The 20,502-nt window shown below is 31.6% G+C and overlaps 3 protein-coding genes across 3 annotated transcripts; all 3 read left to right on the top strand.

Moving 5' to 3' along the window:
• The first annotated feature begins 1,344 nt into the window (after positions 1-1,344).
• LOC102597822 (AT-hook motif nuclear-localized protein 22-like) lies at positions 1,345-2,657 on the top strand. The gene has a single exon (XM_006363845.2). The coding sequence runs from the start codon at positions 1,526-1,528 to the stop codon at positions 2,189-2,191; it is 666 nt and encodes a 221-aa protein (XP_006363907.1). The 5' UTR covers positions 1,345-1,525; the 3' UTR covers positions 2,192-2,657.
• A 4,420-nt stretch (positions 2,658-7,077) lies between these two features.
• Positions 7,078-14,180, top strand: LOC102597510 (transcription factor VIP1-like). The gene is made up of 4 exons (XM_006363844.2): positions 7,078-7,725; positions 9,314-9,446; positions 12,475-12,559; positions 13,736-14,180. The coding sequence occupies exons 1-4, from the start codon at positions 7,202-7,204 to the stop codon at positions 13,972-13,974; spliced, it is 981 nt and encodes a 326-aa protein (XP_006363906.1). The 5' UTR covers positions 7,078-7,201; the 3' UTR covers positions 13,975-14,180.
• Positions 14,181-15,943: 1,763 nt separating this feature from the next.
• LOC107058224 (zinc finger protein ZAT3-like) lies at positions 15,944-16,822 on the top strand. Its single transcript, XM_015303665.1, has one exon. The coding sequence runs from the start codon at positions 15,944-15,946 to the stop codon at positions 16,820-16,822; it is 879 nt and encodes a 292-aa protein (XP_015159151.1).
• Positions 16,823-20,502: the final 3,680 nt, after the last annotated feature.

Raw genomic sequence — 20,502 nt, 5'->3', positions numbered from 1 at the left:
ACACAACGTTGCAATATGCAAATACTCCGTTTTTTCATTTTCTTTTTATTCTGTATTTGATATTCATTTTGGGACTCGATTAATTTAAATTTACATAGAAAAGCTAAGTCACACTCTGAGGAGTACTAAAACTCTCTCTATTAAAAGCGACTAAATTCATATTCAAGAAATAAACTCGTAACTTCTAATTAAAAATGAAGAAGTGTTTACTACTCGAACCATCAGTGCTATGTAGTCTTAGTCAAAGATGTATGGTAGGAATATTTAGTTTTGAAGAGAAAATGGAAAAACTTAACCAATCAAGTATAGTATCTACGCATGTGAGGAAGAGAAAGGTTTTTGTTTTCTTGTTAGTCAACGAAAATGAATAAAGTTTTATGGGTCGAGACAGGCCAACGAAATGGACACGAGGTATATTAAATACCAAGTGAGGGATCTAGGGTTTCTACAACTAAACATTTTACATGACAATATGAGAAACATGAAACTCCAAAAATAAAAATAAAATACTTTTCCTAATTAAGGACATAGAATTGATAAACCATTAAGGACATAGAATTGATAAACCATTTGGTAATCATATTAAAATCCTGATTAATTTGAATTTATATATTGTGTAAGGTCCATTATATTAAATTAAAGGAGGAAATATACTTTCTATTAGTTTATTTTCTTCACATATTCTTGAACATAGATCGCTTATTAAAGATGGAAATAGCGTTTATTCGTCCGCCACAATCCAATTAAACATGTCAAAATAAACCTAACACTTGTGATTTTCATCTAACTCCTATAGAAGAGTATATTTACTAATAACAATAAGAGACTCAATAGAATAACCAAATCATATAAAAGAATCTTGATCTTTTTTAAAAGAGTCAAAATATAAAATAATGCCATAAAATGATATAGAACCAAATGAGTAAACCTTAATTAATTTCCTAATTGTATGCACCACATGGAGGGAGAAACAAAGACAATACTCACTATAGCATCTAATATTTACACCAAACAAATAATTTCACTTGCTACAATGATTAAATATATATTTTTTGATGTTCAGTATCCGCTTTAGAATCTGACTATTTTAAATTTGTACCACATAAAACCTCATTCAGAGAAAAGTGCCCCCTATAAAAAAAAACTACATACCCAAAACTTAAATCTGTGACATATGATTAAGAAAAAAGTAGCTTCATCTGCTACAACTACATTGTTGGTGGTTAAATATGTGCATAAAAAATATGTATCTAAATTGAATGCAAAATAAATTATTTATGGGGAGAGAGAGAAAGGAGGACCCATATTCCACCGCCCATTAGCACGCAGAATATATTACCAAAACCAAACACACATGACCCATTGTATCATATATGGTCGATCTAGTTCTCTTCTCATTTTCTTCACCTTAGTTAGCTAAACCCTAACACAAATATACCTTTTTTACTTACTTGTACTTCAATTTTCTTAGCTTCTTCATTCCATTTTTTGAAGAAATTAAGCATAGAATTGAAGTAAAAAAGCTATGGATGATGAAGGAGAGATGTCAAGAAGGCCAAGAGGAAGACCTGCTGGATCAAAAAACAAGCCAAAACCACCCATTATCATCAATCGAGACAGCGCCAACGCCCTCCGAACACATATCATCGAAATCGCGGATGGTTGTGATGTAATGGAAAGCGTATCCAATTTTTCGAGAAGAAGACAAAGAGGAGTTTGCATTATGAGCGGAACGGGAAATGTTACTAATGTGAATTTAAAACAACCAGCTTCATCCGGTGAGATTGTAACTCTACATGGTCGATTTGAGATCTTATCTTTATCCGGATCGTTCCTCCCACCACCTGCTCCCCCAGCTGCTTCAGGGTTGACTATTTATTTAGCTGGGGGACAAGGACAAGTGGTGGGAGGAAGCGTGGTTGGCGCGCTTATGGCGTCAGGACCAGTTGTTATTATGGGTGCTTCGTTTAGTAATGCGGCTTATGAAAGGCTACCGTTGGAAGAGGATGATCCGAATAATCATCCTCTTCCAATGCCAGGAGGTCCTCTGGGATCTCCTGGCGGACAACAACAACAATTACTAGGCGGTGACCCATCGATGTTTCATGGGACACCGCCACCAAACCTTCTCAACTCATCAATGCAATTACCTCATGAAGGATATTGGTCAACGGGACGACCTCCTTTCTAACTTGAAGAATTGTATGCGCGTAGCAACGGGTATTATTGTTTGTTGAGTTTTGTTTTTTTTTTCCTAACTTTTTTTTTCTATTACATTGAGAGATCAGGAAAATGGAAGGGGGATTATACGAATTGAACTCACACTTATTATGTCGAAGAATTAACTCCTTCCTTCACTCTTTAGGAAATATTTTTAGGAAGAGGATTTTTTTCAGGCAGTTGATCATTTGAAGTAAGTTTAATTTGTAGTAATTCTTTCCTTTGAATATTTATTAGTTTTAATTTACATCTTTTTTTGGACTAGGTTTTTGTATTGTTATTGGTTTACTTAATGATGAAATGCTTGTACTTTGATCAAATTAACTTATTGTAAATTTGATGTTTTCTTGGTGAGTTGTCTCTTGAGCTACTTTCAGACTAAAGCAAGTGTAAAAGAGTTGGGATTTTTAATTTGTGAAGGCTGTATATCTTGTAAGAGATTTACTTGAACAGAAAATTAAGTATACTGCTATTAATTCCATAATCATGATATACTAGATTGCAGTAATGATAACTGATGAATTGAGTACTCATTTTTCAATCGTGTGTTCGGTACCATGAAAAATTTTATTTAGAAAATAACTGATTTCTTACTTATTTTAAGAAATTTGTTTTTCGAAAAATCTTGACCAATGAGGTGTTTAGCCAATTTTGAAAAAAAAAAGGGTTATCTTTTTGTTTTCAAAATGAAAAAAATGGTAGTATTTGAAAACTAGAGTTGTGTTTGGCCATGAATATACAAATTAGAATTGGTTTTGAATTATATTGTGAGTAATTTGAAGTGAAAAATAAAAACTATTTCTTTTGTTTTTCGAATTCCTAAAAAATCAAATTTCCAAAATTTTATGATCAAACATGTTTTTCAGAGTCTCTAGAACAAAAAAGAAAAAGTGAAAAAGTTTCATGATCAAACCCAATAAATATGTTACAACTAGTTTGAAATTAACTCTCTCTAACGATGTATTATGTCGAAGTACTTCTCGTTAAGTCATGAGTTTTCTGACTACTTCAACGTGTGTGTTGCCAATTAATTAGGAGGATTTCAGCTCATAATGTTTCATGGTCAACAATTGATTAATTATTTCTAGGAGGGCCATGAAATAATTACTCTTTAATTTAGCATAAGCTTATAATCAGTACTGTTATTTCTGCCATTTTTTATCTTTCCTAAAGTCACTTTTTGTAAACCCAATTTAATTAACTTTGAGTCTTTTTTTTTCCTTCCTTTTCTTATCTTGTTTTGATTAAACGAAAATAAAATCCCATAATAAATGAAACCTCACAAATATGAAAGAATTCTTTCAGATTTTAAGTTAGAAACAAGATTTTACTACGCTGTAATTGTATCTTGAATTCTTGATCTATTCACCAGTTATGAAGGTTGCTTTTCATTCTTTTTAAGGTTGCTAAGTTAATGTTCCTATAGAAATAATCATATATTTATAAGCACTAAGCCTTGATCTAATGGACCTCCCCAAATATAATAGGTTTTATTAGGGACTAGGTGAGTATTTAACGAGGCTCGAAAAATCTTAATAACTCAGTTGGTTGACTACTCAAACTCCTAAGTCCTATCTTTGTTGGTGAAAGTTTTATTTCCCAATTCCCACCTTGTAGTCACCTCCCATTTCCCTTTCCCCGCCCCCATTTCTTTATTTTTTATTTTTTTAAAATCGGGCTTAGTCTGTCCTTAGTCCACTCCGATAAATGAAATTCATGTGAATAATTCTGATTCAACAAGAAATTCAATATATAAACAGTCCAATAATTAGTCATGTACTCATGTTCATCAACTATATTTTGTTTAGCCCATTTTATTGGATTGGATTTTTCTCCAACTCCAACCCAAGCTAAATAGATGTGGTGATAGAATTACAAATCTCCCATCATTTGAGTCATATGCAAAGTTTATTTGGAGAAGTAAAATCCACGTTTTTTTTCCCTATAAAAGCGCAAGTTTGACAATTTGGAGCATTAAATTAGGTAGGTATATAAAGATATTTCATTTATAGATCATTTAAAATAGGAAAATATAGCTAGATATATACATTAGAAGCACTTTCAACTGACTGATCAACAAGAATTTGTCGTAATGCAAACACAAGTATGTGCTTTTTCACCATCGAAGAATATGGTGCACTGGGTGAAGTTGCTCCTTCTTTAATCAGAGGTCTTAGATTTGAGCTCGGGGTATAAAAAAATCTTTGATAAGAATCACTTTTCTCCAAATGAAACCCTACGTGTCGTGAAATTTAGAATGAGACCATACACATACGAATCAAAATTAATCGAAATTCAATACAAATATCCAACATCATATTAAGGAAAAATATATGTGATTTTAGCTTGTACATGATGTATGACAGATTTGAGGTTGGCCCATGATAATGAATTTTGGCCTAATTATCTCAACTTTTTGAAACATCTGATTTAATTTATTTTTACTTTGACATAAAAGTCAAGTCACATTTTAATTAGCAAAAATTGAATTGACGCATGTTTACTTTTTGTAATTTCTGTGATAATATTTTACGTCGGTGACTATATGATAAAGTCGTTTAACATTATTATATGATAAAGCATCCAAAAAGAGAAGCTAAGGTAAAGAAAACTGAAGTTTAATGGATCTTGTGAATCTTCATTCTTTTCTTTTTGTTGACATTTTCTCTTCTTATAATGCCAATAAAAGTCAATAAGCCTTTACTGCATTATTATTTTCTTTGGAGTAGATTTAGAGGTCATCTGGTTTAAAAATAAGTTATACAAAAATTAGTTAGTTAATTCGTGTGTAGTATTTATTATTCACGTAGTATACATTGGCGATATCTATATAATATTAAGACGGGATTAATTTGTTAGTCTACTTGCAAAAAGAAAATTAAAATAGAAAAATTAGATGAAATAATTATTGGATAATTATTTTTTTTTTTATCTAAAATACTTTAACTAGTATTTATTTACCTAAAATAGTCATTCGGCCCACTTTATTTTTTGCTAGGAAGAAGATGCATTAGCCCTATTTTCTTCTCTATAAATTTTAGGAATCACATAGTTTTAATATGAAATTACAATCTATCCCTATTTAGTTTGTAATTACATTAATCCCTGAAAAAGTAAAACAAATCGGATAGCTCGGATACATTATAAAATAAATCGGATACATAATATGTAGCTTGGATACATTAAAAATTAGCTCGGATACATTATAAACTAGCTCGGATACATTATAAAATAATTTAGAATTAGGAGAGAAATAAGGGATTTTAGAGGTTTTTAGAAATAGAAGGGAATATTAGAAATAAGGGAAACATAAGACGTGTATTTTAGTAATTTTTCCTTTTCTTCTTCGAAACTTTGGTCGGCCCACTTTGTTCCATTTTCCTTCTTTCTAATAATAATTATGGCTATAACATTTAATTTAAATTAATAGTTTGCTATTTTATATAATTTTCCCTAATAATAAAGCTATTGACATTATCAAGATGCGCAATGTAGGAAATTAACATAGAAAAGGAAAAGAAGTCATTGAAGAAGAAAATTGGACAATAGAGTTTAATATAAAAATGTGAATTATTTTGAATAAATAATATATAAAAATATTCCAAATATGAAGAGTAGCTTATAACTAAAATCTGAAATTGTATAGAAGAGATTTGAGTTGGTCGAAGTTATTATAATGTATAAATATTATATAAACATTGTACAATATATAAATATATATACAACTATGATATATAATTATACATTATATATGTATGATTATATGCTATTTATATAATAAAGATATTAGATATACATACGTCTATTTAATTAAAAAAAATTGTCACCCGTAGAATTATTACATAAGAAGTCCTATTAAGATTTGCTTTTAGGTCCATTAAACTTTTTGTGAGATCATATTCGATTCAAATAAAATCGAATAATGCAAGCGGTGCTCCAATAATATCATAGATGCATCAATTTGTTAATGACAGTCAAGATTTTTATAAAAATATATTAAATATTTAAATTTTTTATTAAAAAGTAAAAGAAATTTATAAAACAATTCGTAAGATACAAATTATGCCTTATAAAACATAAGTTCATTTTCAGAATATTATGCCTTAATAAGTTCATATCCCATAAGGTATACCTACAAAACTAATATAAATAGAGACACAACTTCAATTTTAATTCACACAAAGTTATTCCTTAGGGACATAACTTAGAGGGTGTTTGGATTGACTTAAAAATTGGTCAAATATATTTTTAAGTTAGTTTTTGACTTCTGGAAGTGTTTGACAAATATAAAGATAACTTAAAATAAGTTATAAAGTGTTTGACAAGGTTAAAAATATTTTAAAATAAGTTTAAAATGACTTAAAAATCAAAAGTAGGTCTCCCCTATTTTTTATTTTTTGATTTAAAAATCATTTAAGTTTGATTTTTTATTTTTAACTTAAAAACTATTTTTTTAAACCAATCCAAACAGGCTCTTAATTCTTACATAATTTTTACCGCAAGGAAAAGGTCTTCTAAACTTATATCTTGCGGATCATAAACCATACAACTTATGTTATTAGATTAACATAAGGTGAAGTTCTCTAAATCTTAGCCTTTGTAAAATTAGATCATAGTTAAGAATATTTTGACGCATCACCTCAAATGGAAATAAAAAACAACTACGAAATAACTATAATTCGTGTAAAAACTTTAATTGCATTAAAATTAAAATATTTAAAAAATAGATAAAAATTTATTTAGTTTGACTCACAAAAAGTGAAAACGAAGGAGGTGGAATAGTTTGGACAAGTTCTACCCCTATTTTGTGGAAACCTGTCGCTGACTAGCTGTAAGCTCTATATACTTTTTCAGCAGCCACCAAAATTCACTTTCCTTATTTTCTTCTTCCTTCCAATCACTGGGTCCCATTCTTCTTCTTTGCTCTCTATAGTCTTCGTTCCTTCTACTGTAAAAAATCCCTAATTTAGGGTCATTTCTGATGGACCCTAAGTTCGCCGGAAAGCCCATTCAGGCCCAATTTTATTCGGGTCAAACTGACCTTGACCAGATGCAGGATACTCCAACCCGTGGGGCACGCCACCGCCGTGCACAGTCCGAAACCTTTTTCCGGTTTCCCAGTTTCGATGATGATATGCTTCTAGACGACGTCGTTTCAGACTTCAGTCTCGACGTTCAGGCGCCGACCCTCATGCAGCCGGCTAATTCGCCCGATTCTTCGTCTACTGGACCAGCGTTGTCTGCTGGACCTTCCGATAACCCTAAGCCGCTGGCTCACTACCGTAGTCTATCTGTTGATGCTGATTTTTTCGATGGACTGGATTTTGGTGGTGTGCCGACGGAGAAGAAGATGATGGGTTCTGAGCCACGTCATAGGCATAGCAATTCTATGGATGGGTCTTTTGATACGTCGTCGTTTGAGTCTGAATCGCTTTCTGTTAAGAAGGCTATGGCTCCTGATAGGCTTGCTGAGCTGTCGTTGATTGATCCCAAAAGAGCTAAAAGGTTATACATTTTTATTCTTTTGTTTGTTTTAATCACTTTTATTACAGTATTAGTTCAATTTTCGGTGCAAGTAAATATATTTTTAACTTAAGAATCATTTCCGGTTACTGATAGAGAAAAAAAAATGTGTTTTGAAGTCTTTTATTGGTTTTGGATTAGGTTTGGTGAGAAAATGGGGCAAGGTAGGTGGTAGTTGCAACTTGCAAGTCTTCGTTTTTAAGTCATTTGTTGTTTCCTTGGAATGCTGAAATATCGTAATTTTAGCTGTCAATGAAATATTTTAGTTTAACTTAGTATGATGGATTCCTCAAGAATGGATACAATGTGTAGATATGTTATAAAAATACCCTCTTGTTCCCAAGAATAATGGTGGAGTTGGAGTACAAAGGTCAATGAAACTAGCTGTTTTTTAGAAATAAAATTAGCATATTTGGATGGTAGATTAAGGTACTACAAAACACAAAATGTTTAAGTTAACAGTAATTTCAAAATGTGCAAAAAAATTGTAGTCAAAAGAAAAATATTAACTCCTCAAATGTGATCTTTTCATTCTTTCTGGGATTGAAGGAGCATTTAGAAAGCAATTTTAGATTTGGAAAGAGATGCAAAGGACAGGAGTTGGAAAGGGAGAAGCAATTACAACCTAAGTTGCTCGGACTCTCCAAAAATGTTGCCGCACCCGTCAGCATTTTTGAAAAGTCCGAACAACATAGATTACAACCGATTCCTCCGTTGCAGAAATGACACTAAATTGAATGATATGAGTCGGGGAGGGAGAGTGGGAAAACATATTGATAAACATTTGCCACAAATATCCCGTTTTGAATTAGATGAAATGACATATATTTCACATAAACGACCATGGTGTCTTATCACTAGCAGACAGTGTTTATACTGAAAAACTTGCTTAACTTGTCATACTGTTATCATGTCTTGTTGTACATAATGAGAGGCAAGCGGGCTTGAAAAAGAGGTTTCTTGAGACCTATTAACAGAAGTACAGAATAACACAGGAAACATGAGGAAATGGAGAAGAATAAATCAAAGTTTTGCAGGAAGCACTAACTAGATTGTTGCTTGTGTTAGGTCAACTACTTAACTGATTTGGATTTCTTTCTCATTTAACTGATTTGGATTTCTTTCTCATCATATTAGAAGGAAAAATGAAAAAGAAAACGCTAGTTAATTGTAGTCTGACTTGTAGCTCCTAACAGAGAAGTCCACTTATTGTGTTGAGAGAGATGCTATTGCACCTTTTATGGTGATACAGCATGATACAGAGCCAAATAAGAGGTTGTAATATTTTAAGCTGCTGGGTGTGTTGAAGAGAGTGGAGTAAATTGGGAATCATTGATGAAGTACCAAGCATCTTTTCAACATTTGGAATTTGAAAGTTTTCTTACAGAAGGACATAATTGCATTGTTTCTTTTCTAAATCTAAAGGCTTTCCAGCATTTACTTTTTGGTGTTCTCTTTTCTTTAACCAAAATAATATGCCTTTTTGCCTTATTTGGTGGATAAGAACTCTAGAACCAAACTGAAAGTTTTAGCTTTTAAATGAAGTTGGCTTTTTTGTGCAATTTTGCAGGATCCTAGCGAACAGACAATCTGCTGCACGTTCTAAGGAGCGGAAAACTCGTTACACTAGTGAGCTAGAGAGGAAAGTGCAGACTCTGCAGACTGAAGCCACCACTCTATCTGCTCAGATCACAGTTCTACAGGTATGGGATTCAGCAGATATATATATATATGTGACATTCATTATGTTTGTGAAATTCTGTTGTCCAAAGAACCTTACATGTTGAATAGCTTCTCCTTTTTTAGCAACATATGGTCAAAAAATATAATGTGCATATTCATCAAAGCCACAGCATCACCAAGGGAGTCAGCTTTATTTGATGTCTAAACTAAGACATGATTGGCTTCACTTGATGGCCTTGATCTTTAATTTATATGTTTGTAATTGAATACTCTTTTGCTGGTACTTTTTCTGCTTTCTCCAATTTACTATATTTAAGAAAAAGTCATATTTATGTCAAACTCCTGGCCAAACAATTGGTTAATCAAATTACTATCCAAAGGAACATTTTGAAACGCAGAGACTCTGGAGTTGAGTTGGTGGAATTTCCAAACCCTTAGTTGGCGTAGACTAGGTTGGCGTAGTTGGAATTTCTAATTGATCGGTTCGATCCTCTTCCAATTGAATTCTTGAATGTGGAAAAAAGAGACTTTTCTTGATGGGATTGTTGTACAGAATGGGAACCAAAATTGGAACTTGTTAATCCCACTTATGAGTTATGACAACAACCTTATGGTATTTCTGGAGCTTTTGCATAACATCTTTTCTGCTGGTCAGCTCCTCTATACCACTTGTACACAATGAATTGGTATGGTCAACATTTTTAGTTTGCATGTTAGCTCTTCAGTAGTACTCTAATTTGTAACTACTGGTATGACTTAAGAAATTGCTATTGTGGTGTTGCCTAGTGGTCAATGGTCTGGGTGGAGAACCATGAGGTCTTCCAAGTGCGAGGGGAGGCAAAAGAACACTAGGCGATTTCTTTCCATTTACCTAATCCTTAGTGGACAGAGTTATCCGATACCTGTGTTGGTGGGAGGTGGGAGGTAGTAGGTACACGGTGGAATAGTTGAGGTGAGTGCATACTGGCCCGTACACCACTAGCATTGCTTCTTTTCATATATTTGAAAATTCCCGCTGTTTCATTTGGATCCACAAATATACTATTGCTGTAGCATCTTATGCTTATATTCACTTTATAAGGTATCCAAGTAGTTGTGGATCAATTGCTCTATTTCACTTGCTCCGCAACTCAAATTCCGATGATGTGAAAGAAGCTGTAGCAGACAGAGCCTCTGTCTGTGATGAAATTCATGTTTTAATGGGTGGTCGAATATTGAGTTCGAAATCAAAAGGGCAACAAAATTGACCAAAAAATCCAAAAGGGTAAACAATTTATGAAGGAGACCAAAAGGATAAAGGCACAGGGGGCCATGCGCCTTACCCTTTACTTAATAGTGTTAACAGGCAAAAAAAGAAAGGCGTCTGACAACTTGCGCAATACAGTGGCCTGACAAAGAAGAAAGGCACATGATAATTTGTGCCTTACATGCGCCGTCAGGCTTCCTTTCCCCTTTTTCATTCTTTAGTTATTTTAACATTCTTTTTAATTATAGTTATTTTAACATTTTAGTTATTTTTACATTCTTTCGAATGCATTTTTACATGCACATTACCTTTTTCATTCTTTTAATTTATACTAGTTCTGATTTGATTCAACATTGCAAAGTTTTTAAAATTATTTATATTAGACTTCAAATTAATTTATGATAGATCTTCAAATTAATTTCGAATTATTTTTATGATATTCGATAATTGGTCTCGATATTAATCAAATTTAATTATTACATGATAATTTATAATATTTTACTTAATAATAGAAATTTAACTAATCATTACTTTATATATCTGAAATTTATTAAAAGACATGACAATATAAATAATTTAAAAAACTTTGTAGTGTTGAGTCAAATCGAAACTTGTATAAATTATATGAATGAAAAAAGTAAGGTGCATGTACATATAAATTGGAAAGAATGTTCAAATAACTACAAGTATAAAAGAATGTTAAAATAACTAAAGAATGAAAAAGGGGAAAGGAAGTCTGACATCGCGGGTAAGGCACTTCTTTGTCAGGCCACTGTAAGGTGCAAGTTGTTAGGCGCCTTTCTCTTTTTGTCTGTTAACGGCATAAAGGATAAGGTGCATGGGCCCATGTGCCTTTACCTTTTTGGTTTCCTCCGTAAGTTGTTTGCCCTTATGGAATTTTTGGTCAATTTTGTTGTTATTTTGGTTCCAGACTTGTCAAATATTTTGCTGTTCAAATATCTCCCTATGCCTAGTTCACTGCAATTTCTAAGTTTGTGGGTAATCTGAAAAGCTAGTTACTTGCAGTTCTGTCTTGGCCCTCTTAGGAAGTGGATAACTTTTTTTATGATAATGGAAAAAGGTTTTAGCTATTCCTTTTCATTTTTGCCCACTAGTCTGTCTTGCAATCTGGTGTTTCTAAGTGGAAGCCTGCCTCAGTGAATCTTTCTTGTCTAGGATAGTCATCATAAATTAATTATTCCTCAGTATATTTTTGGTCTAGCATATTTTCCAGTTCAGAGGAAGAAATCCTTGTGGCTGCTAATACTAACACTTTAGTGGAACCATTGCACTTGTTTACAATGCATCAGTATGCTATTCTTACTTTCTGTTTCCTTCTCTTGTAATCAAGGGTGAGTATGAATTTAACTTAACAGCATCATGTGTCTCACTCTAGTCTGTACTAGAAAAGCTTCCATTGACCTATTGATTGTTTGTGATAGCTCTGTACCATTCTACTTCATTTTTGTCTCTTTCTATTGGGGATGACTTAATGGTGCTTTTCAACCCTTTTACTTGTATTCTTTTCTAGGACTAACATATAATAGGGTACTTTCACATGATGTAGAGTTTTTGTTTGTGCATAACAGCCTTTTCCATTATATTTGGTTATCTTCATGTGTATTCGCTTGCACTATAAGTATATTGCTGGGGGGGACATTCTCAAGAGATTAACAATTGCCAAGTGCCAGCACATTGTTGGTAACACCAACAGTGGGTCATTTCCACAAAGTAAAACATGTAGAATTTTGAATTGTCAATCTGCCATACTCATTTTCGCTCAATTTTGGATGTTGATGCAGAGAGACACTTCTGGACTAAATGCTGAAAACAAAGAACTGAAATTTCGGTTGCAAGCTTTGGAACAACAAGCACACCTTAGAGATGGTATGTCCTTTACTAGATATGAACTTTCACTCGTATAAGTTATATATCTTTCACTCTTTAAGCGTTCCTATCTGTATCTTCTCCTTTCTGCTATTTGTCTTTACCTCTTGTGTTTCTCACCAACTCTTCCTTCATCCTTTATGCCCAGAAGATCTTCCTCACTCTTTCACACATCTACACAACCATTTATACCCATATCAGAGGAGACGTTTTTATCAAATAATTTTATATCTATATATGGTGGGTCTAGAGTTGTGCTCTTCCTATATGAATATATCTAACTTTTGTTGAGTTTGAATGTGCGTTTCAATTTTCAGCTCTTTATTCAAAATCTTTTGTTCCCTACGGGGTCGTTTGGTAGAGTGTATTAACAAAAATAATGCATGAATTAATTATGTGTATTAATAATATCTTGTTTGGTACACTTTTTCATGCTATGTATAACTAGTACTTGCATTAGTTATACACTTTATTGTGTGTTAATGAGTGTATTACTAATACCATAGATTTCTAGGTATTAATAAAGCAAGGGTTTTTTTTTTTGAAACTGGTAACTTTAAAGCAAGGGGGTTTTAATGCATGCATTAGCATGATGAAAGACCACATTGCCCCTCAAAATTTTTTTTCATCTTTTCCACCTTAATTGTGAAGGGTATCTTTATAGATAAATATTTTTAATATAATGCATGCTATTTTTAATACATCAAATCGAACAATGCATGTATAATTAATGCAAGCATTACTAATACACTCAATTTAGAGTTTTTCTTATACACTCTACCAAACAACCCCTAAGAGTAGGTTTCTATTTTCAACTCTTTGTATCAGTCTAGTAGTTCTGGAGTGATCATTATTCTTTCCCTAAACAATTCTTCGAAAAGAACCAGAAAATGTAATTTGCTCGCCCCCTCTATGATAAAGATCCTCTTATAGGGGGGAATTTCTCAAAAATATTATTGCATATACTATACTAACATCATTGGCTTGCAAGGTTTTACGTTCTTCCCCTTTCTACGGACTTGTCAACTCTCGTATTCTTCAGTACTATTATTTGTTTCTCCACGTCTTATCCTAGCTTGCTTAGTATATGATATGTGATACACAAATGTCTAGATATATGAAAATGATATTGAAGTATAGAGCTATAGTACTGAAGCATATGTGAATAAATTTCAGCTCTAAATGATACATTGAGGGAAGAGCTGCAGCGGCTTAAGATTGAAGCAGGCCAACTTCCATCTGCAAATGGAAACAGGGGAATGCGTCCTCATTTACCTCCCCAACCACAGTCCTTCGTTCAATGCGGTAATCTTCATGCACAACATCAGCAGCCACACATTCCCCGTTCGCCTGCAAGTAACCAAAATGTCTCAGGGCAATCTCAAAATAGCTTCTTCAACTTCAACAGGGCTTGAACGTCTCAATTGTGGCTGGTGGTGTGGTTGGTAATTTATCAATTTGAGGGGTTTGTAAATATATTGATATATGTAGATTGTAGATTGTTAAAAGGTTACTGAACAGTGTTGTTCAGCTCAATATCTTGTAACTTATCAATATTTGCCACATCTTGTTAAAACATCAAATATTTGAAATTATCACAAACAGTATATTCTTTCGATAATTCAGTGGCTATGATGAGGTTCGAAGATCTCAACAACTATTTGTCTTTCGATAATCCATAGTTTTCAATTTTTTATGTTTGGTTGGTTAATTTTTGGATTCTTTTTTTTTTCTTAGGAAAATAAGTCTTTAAAAATGAAGAAAATGAACACTTCAAGTTGATTGTGTGCTTTTCGTCCTTCAACGCACCTCTCGTTATCAGCTTACCTCTACCCCACATTTTATACTATTTATTAAGGTTAAACATAAATTACTTTTAGGATATTATTTTTTATTTACGAACACAAAAAATAAGTAAAAAAACCCTCTTAATTACAAGAATATTCTTCATAAAAAAGATGGTACCTTCGTATTCAAAACACCCTTAATCTGGGATTCTTGATGCCCATTTCCTTCTACATTCTTTAATTACAGATTATGAAACAGTGCATTGATGAGAAAAACGAGTCTGGTTAATATTTTTCTAGATTATAATTTGTTTCAATGTTCTTTTCTATTTTATTTTTATTTCATTGGTTTAGGGGAACTGGAAAGGGATGCTATGCTACTACGGATGAGTTTGAACCCTCGATCTTAACTGTGAAAGGTAAGGCCTAAGAGTATCTTGACTAGAGGTTTCGAGTTCAAATTCCTTTGCGTGCAATGTCATCTTTGTTAGGGAGCGTTTTATCAATTCTCACATATTTTCCGATCCTCTACCCTAATTTTAGGGGGGAAAAAGAAGAAAATAAAAGTTGATTGATGGTGTAATTCTTTTAAAATTTTATCGATGTAACTCAAAATTTATCTTTCACAAGAATGTGACAAGCAACTAGCAAGCAACGTAGATAAAGCTGAAGATAAAGTAAATTCGATTATCACTATTTTTGTTTTTATTTACTCCTTTAGGTCACTTTTATTTATCCACTTTATTAAAAACATAAATTTATTTATATTAAGAGAAATTTTTTCTCTCTCCATATTTTATCTCAATATTAATTATTTAACAATTATAAAAATCAATGTTAATTATTTATTTTTCAAATAATTTCACAAGAGCTAAGAATATGCATTAATTAACATGAATATTATGATATAATTGTTATTAATATATATGTATTATAGTGAATGTCTGTTACGTAGATTCATTTGCAAAAAATAACATGAATAATTATGATAAAATTGTTATTATCATATCTGTCTTATAGTGAATATATGTTATGTAGATTCATTTGCAAAAATATAGGAATTCTACTTAGACACCAAATCAATTTTCTATTATAAATAAATGGATTTTCTTCATTATACTTGATATGTGAATATCACTCAATATCCTTTCAGAGAAATAAAAACTCTTCACTCTACTTCCTACTTTATAAAAAAATTTATACTAATAATTACATTTAAATATTTTATATAGTTTCATGACCCAAAAAAAAATTTATACAAATAATTACATTTTTTTAAAGAGATGTATAAAATCCAAAGTGAACGTAGCATGTTGTGATGCTTCGTGTCATTTAAGGATTGTTGAAAAGCAGTTATATTTTGACCGTGTGTTTGAAAATGCTTAGAAGACGTGCTTATCCATTTTCCATCTTCTTCTCATCCTTGCACAAAAAGAAACCCTAAAACTCTCTTAAATTAAATAAATAACTGCAACTGCTCCCACTTCTTCTCTAACACTATACACATGTGAAGTAACCGCTTCTCTCTCACAAAAAACTGTCTCTACATATAACAAATCAAACCCTTTTTTTCAACTTTTTCGCCCCAAATTTAGTCATGGAAAATCATCCTACTACTTCCCATTGTTATCATCAACAATCTCAACCTTTTTCTAACAATTTTCTTATTGACCACGTAGAACGCCACGAAGAACAACCTATATTACCTGTTCATCATCCAACAGTCGATAATTTGCACAGTAATCCAAAAAGGAAAAGAAGTAGATTTCTTAAAATTGGTGGTGATGTTACTTCTTCTTCTTCTACTATAAGTAAACCTAAAATTACCAAAAAGCCACCAGACCCAACTGCGCCCAAAATTACTCGGCCTTGTACGGAATGCGGGAAAAAGTTCTGGTCATGGAAGGCACTTTTTGGTCATATGCGTTGTCATCCTGAACGTCAATGGCGTGGTATTAACCCTCCTCCTAACATCAGGCCGCGCCACGATGTTAGTATTGTTGAATCTCATAATTTTGGTGAAATTAGCCCTAGAAAAAACCCCAAATCGGTTTTTGATGCGATTATGACCGAAGAGGATCAGGAGATCGCATCATGCTTGTTGCAATTGGCTGGTGGATCATCAAAATCTGATGAATTACCTGATCATGATGCATCAGAAGATCAACCTTGTTCTTCTTCAGGCGGAGGAGGAGGGGGGAAGGATTTTCAATTCGAGTGTTCGGGTTGTAAGAAGGTTTTTGGATCACACCAGGCATTAGGTGGACACAGAGCGAGTCATAAAAATGTGAAGGGTTGTTTTGCATCAGGTTCAGGTACTTCAGGATTAACACAAGCTGTTAATACTAATTTGGATCTAAATTTTCCTCCTCCAGTTACATTAATCTCAGGTCATAATGAAGATCAATACGATTCTTCGTCGTCTTATTCGTCTGCTTATTCGGGTTCAGCGTTGGATTTGAGGTTGAAGCTATAACTAGATAAATAGATAGATAGGCTAAGTGTATATAATTAATTACTGGGATATATATTGCTATTTAATAGAAGCTATTAGCAAATTCATGTTCAATATACATTTGTGGTTGCTACTGATAAATAATACTATTACTCTTAAAGTAGCAACTTCTTATGAGTAGTAGTTATGTTACTTTTAGCTACTTCTTGGTGTTGTGCATGTGTAACATGAAATATAATCATATATTAAGATCCTGTTTTATTTTAGGTGTTTTTAAGCGAGCATTTTGTATTGTTTGAACAAAATAAAAAGTATTTTAAAACATTTCTTTTTAAGTTTATATAAGTTCTAAACATGGTTAAACAGGCTCTAAATTAGGTCAGTAGTAAATTTCATGTTATACTTGACTTTATCTCTCCATTTTTTATATTGAACTTGCATCGTACACTCTATTGACTTGTGTTTCAATGTTGTTAATTGGGTCAAAGATAATATATATTTTCTTGGAATTCTAAAAGGGTCCACGGATGAAATAAGTAATACATAAATAAGTAAATCCAGCCTAACGAATTGGCAGAAAGCATAATGATTTTCGGAACTAAAACTTCCTTAATTCTGGTTTAAATAAATTGATGAAAAATGGCTACATTTTGATTCTAGATTGCGTTTATATTATACTGTACTTTTAGACTATATAGAGAGATCTTTCATAATATTCTTCAACTTGGAGGATAATCTTATGTTAATTAGCCCGTTAGCTTATAAATTTATCCTTTTGTAAATCTTAGTCTATAGTTATACAAATACACCTTTATTAGTGTTGGAAGAAATATGTTTTGCATCACCTAAGATATCTCCGTCTGGTGAGAATTCTCATCAACTGATGACACACATTATTCCCCTCTCGAAAAGAAAAACTCATAAGCATCGTAAACTAATATTTACAATTAAATGCTACAATTTATGATGGTGGATTGATCCACTTTCAAAAGCTTAGGATTAAAAAAATATAGATTTTTTTTTTTAAAAAAAAGTATAAGAAGGTGCAAAATGGTCAAATGTTATTGAATTTTAAGTCAATCGTATATACTATATATAAACAGTTTATAAGTTGTTGGTACTTGATTTTCAAGTTTCTATTTACAGTACTCGTAGCTCCCACATGTCCTCATTAATGACCATCTGTTATTTGTTACCCAAATAAACAACAGTAACTATCAACTGAAAATGATAGCTTTAAGTACATTTCAATTGTTTTGTTTATTTTAAGTGTTTTTTGCTTGTCATGTTCTACTTAATTAATTAATTCCAATTGCTAGGTCAACATGTTAGTCAAATAAGTCTATTTTCGTAATTTTCTCCATGTTCCAACTTTCATATCAATTCAATAAATCAGAAATGAATCAATTTAAACTAATATTTCCCTTCAGATTTGAAAAATGTGTGACGCTAGGTAAGAGTTTGATGAACCAGTTGATCACTCCTTTAGTTGAAGTATCGGACCTTTTTTACGTTGCCTAGGTGTAACCTTTGGAATATTCACTAGGCAGGCCATTCAATCTTGATCTTTAGTACTTGCACCGTACATTTTTATTTATCCATTATACTAAATATATATGTTCATTTATAGCTCCTAATTTATTTATTTTTTATTATTATTATTAACAATAGTTATGTTCTAAAGCATTGAATTTATTATATTCAAAGATAATATAGTAAAATTATTATTTTATTTATCATTTCTTAAGAATATAGTATGTCAATATTGAACAAATAAAATTAAACGAACAGATTGAAACTTCTAAAATCTATTTCTCAAAGTTTATCCACTTAACTAGGTGAGAGAACATTAATTTACTCCAAAGATTTGATTTTTGGTAGCAAAATCTCAAAATTTCGCAAGTAAAAGATACAACACTCTTATACGTCGGACTAATAGTTACCCAAATCTTGAATTCTTAACATTGACTTAGTCTATTTAGATCGATTTATTTTAAATGTTTTTAAATTGAACTAATTTTTAAGCATTTTACTTCAACAAATTGTAAACTCATCATAACACTTTTATTTTACTCAAACAATATTTAAAAAACAAAAAAAATTGATCAAAGTACTTTCTCCATTTCTTTTTAGTTGTCATGTTGCATTTTTTGAGAGTCAATTTGACTAATTTGCAATGCTTAATTAGATTACATTTATTCGATATTTTAAAATAAAACTTAGATATTCAAAAGTTATACGGAAAGTACTATAAATTAAAGTTTTTTATATCAATATGATGAAAAAATACATCTTAAAATATTAGCCAAAATTTATATCGTTTGATTCTAAAAATAAAAACTATGACAACTAAAAAAGAACGAATGAAGTATATTATTTCATTGGTCTAATTCTATTTGATGCATGTATGTATTTATTTTGTTAATTAGGTTATAAATTGAGCTACAAAGTCCACATTGAACTTTTCAACAGAAGTTTCGTAAGCAAGCAAAGACATTATACTATGTGTGGTATGTACAATGTACCAACCATCTTGAAAATTTGAGTCTTTATAAAACCAATTTTCAATCTTTTATTGAACGGCCTTTGACATCTATTTTTTATTGAATGACTTTTGACACAAGTATTTCAAAAGAGGCAAAATATGATATTTTACCATTAGTTATAATCAGAGACGAAGCCAGAAATTTAAATACTAGAAAAAATCCAAAAACAAACTTTCTTAATTAATTCAATAAAATTCAATAACAGATAATAGTCTACAACGTTGAAAAATGTACTACTTCAATAGCTACTCGTACAACTAAATGTAGCATGATGTAACTTGAAATAATGCCAAAAATTTACCCACATTTGTCCTTCTAAACTGGCACTTACGTATAGTAGTAATTTTGTATAACTGAAAAAACATTTCAAATCTCATGATCTTCCCTTTTGAGACTAATTCTACTTTCTCATAGAAGTGTGACGTATGATGAGTTAATTTTTAAATATAAAGGGATTTTCAACTTAAATATTTTTTATTTCCGGAGTTTTGTCAAGTAGATATTGACTCGTGGAATTAATTAAGCATTTAAAAATCATAATTTTCTCAAATTCTGGAGACTGATATACAGGGTGGAGCTAGGTAGGATCGACCAATGAGGTTTCATCTTAACCTTTTTTTTTAATGAAAAATTACACTATTTATATATAGTTTAAATTATTTTTTATATATATATATAGTAAATGTTGAACTTTCTTTAATTTCTTCGTGTGTTTACTTTTCATATTTTGAATCTTTCTTAGTGAAAAAATCCTGGTTATGCCACTATTGTTGATATTATTTTATTTTTGGAAACCCCCGACACACACAAATCCACCTGGCCCAAACCAAACACATTTCATGACTTGTTCTTCTGTTTTGTTAAAGAAGAAGTCAAATAGTAGTTGGGTTTTCTCCCACTTCTTAAAAGTTTGTTAGAGACCTTGATTCTGTGTTAGTACTAAATTTTCATGTCCACAGTTGAAATAATTAAAGAAATTGAGGAGGAAAATAATCATATATAAGCAAGAAATTTTAAAATAAAATAAATAAAGATAAAATAAAAAAATTCATGCTTGAGAGAACAAAGAACAAAGATAGGCCGCGGAACCTAGCTAGAAATAGGTTTAGTAGAATTCAATAACTTTAGCAAAGAATCAAGATATTCCATTTGTGT

Source organism: Solanum tuberosum, unplaced genomic scaffold, assembly GCF_000226075.1.
Source record: "Solanum tuberosum cultivar DM 1-3 516 R44 unplaced genomic scaffold, SolTub_3.0 scf00461, whole genome shotgun sequence".
Lineage (NCBI taxonomy): Eukaryota > Viridiplantae > Streptophyta > Magnoliopsida > Solanales > Solanaceae > Solanum > Solanum tuberosum.
Note: the sequence above shows the minus strand (reverse complement) of the source record. Positions and strands in the feature narration are given on the sequence as shown.

Coding starts and splice junctions, on each gene's coding strand:
- LOC102597822 (XM_006363845.2), top strand. CDS start 1,526: ATGGATGATGAAGGAGAGATGTCAAGAAGGCCAAGAGGAAGACCTGCT.
- LOC102597510 (XM_006363844.2), top strand. CDS start 7,202: ATGGACCCTAAGTTCGCCGGAAAGCCCATTCAGGCCCAATTTTATTCG. Junction 7,726..9,313: donor GATCCCAAAAGAGCTAAAAG/GTTATACATTTT, acceptor GCAATTTTGCAG/GATCCTAGCGAACAGACAAT. Junction 12,560..13,735: donor ACAAGCACACCTTAGAGATG/GTATGTCCTTTA, acceptor AATAAATTTCAG/CTCTAAATGATACATTGAGG.
- LOC107058224 (XM_015303665.1), top strand. CDS start 15,944: ATGGAAAATCATCCTACTACTTCCCATTGTTATCATCAACAATCTCAA.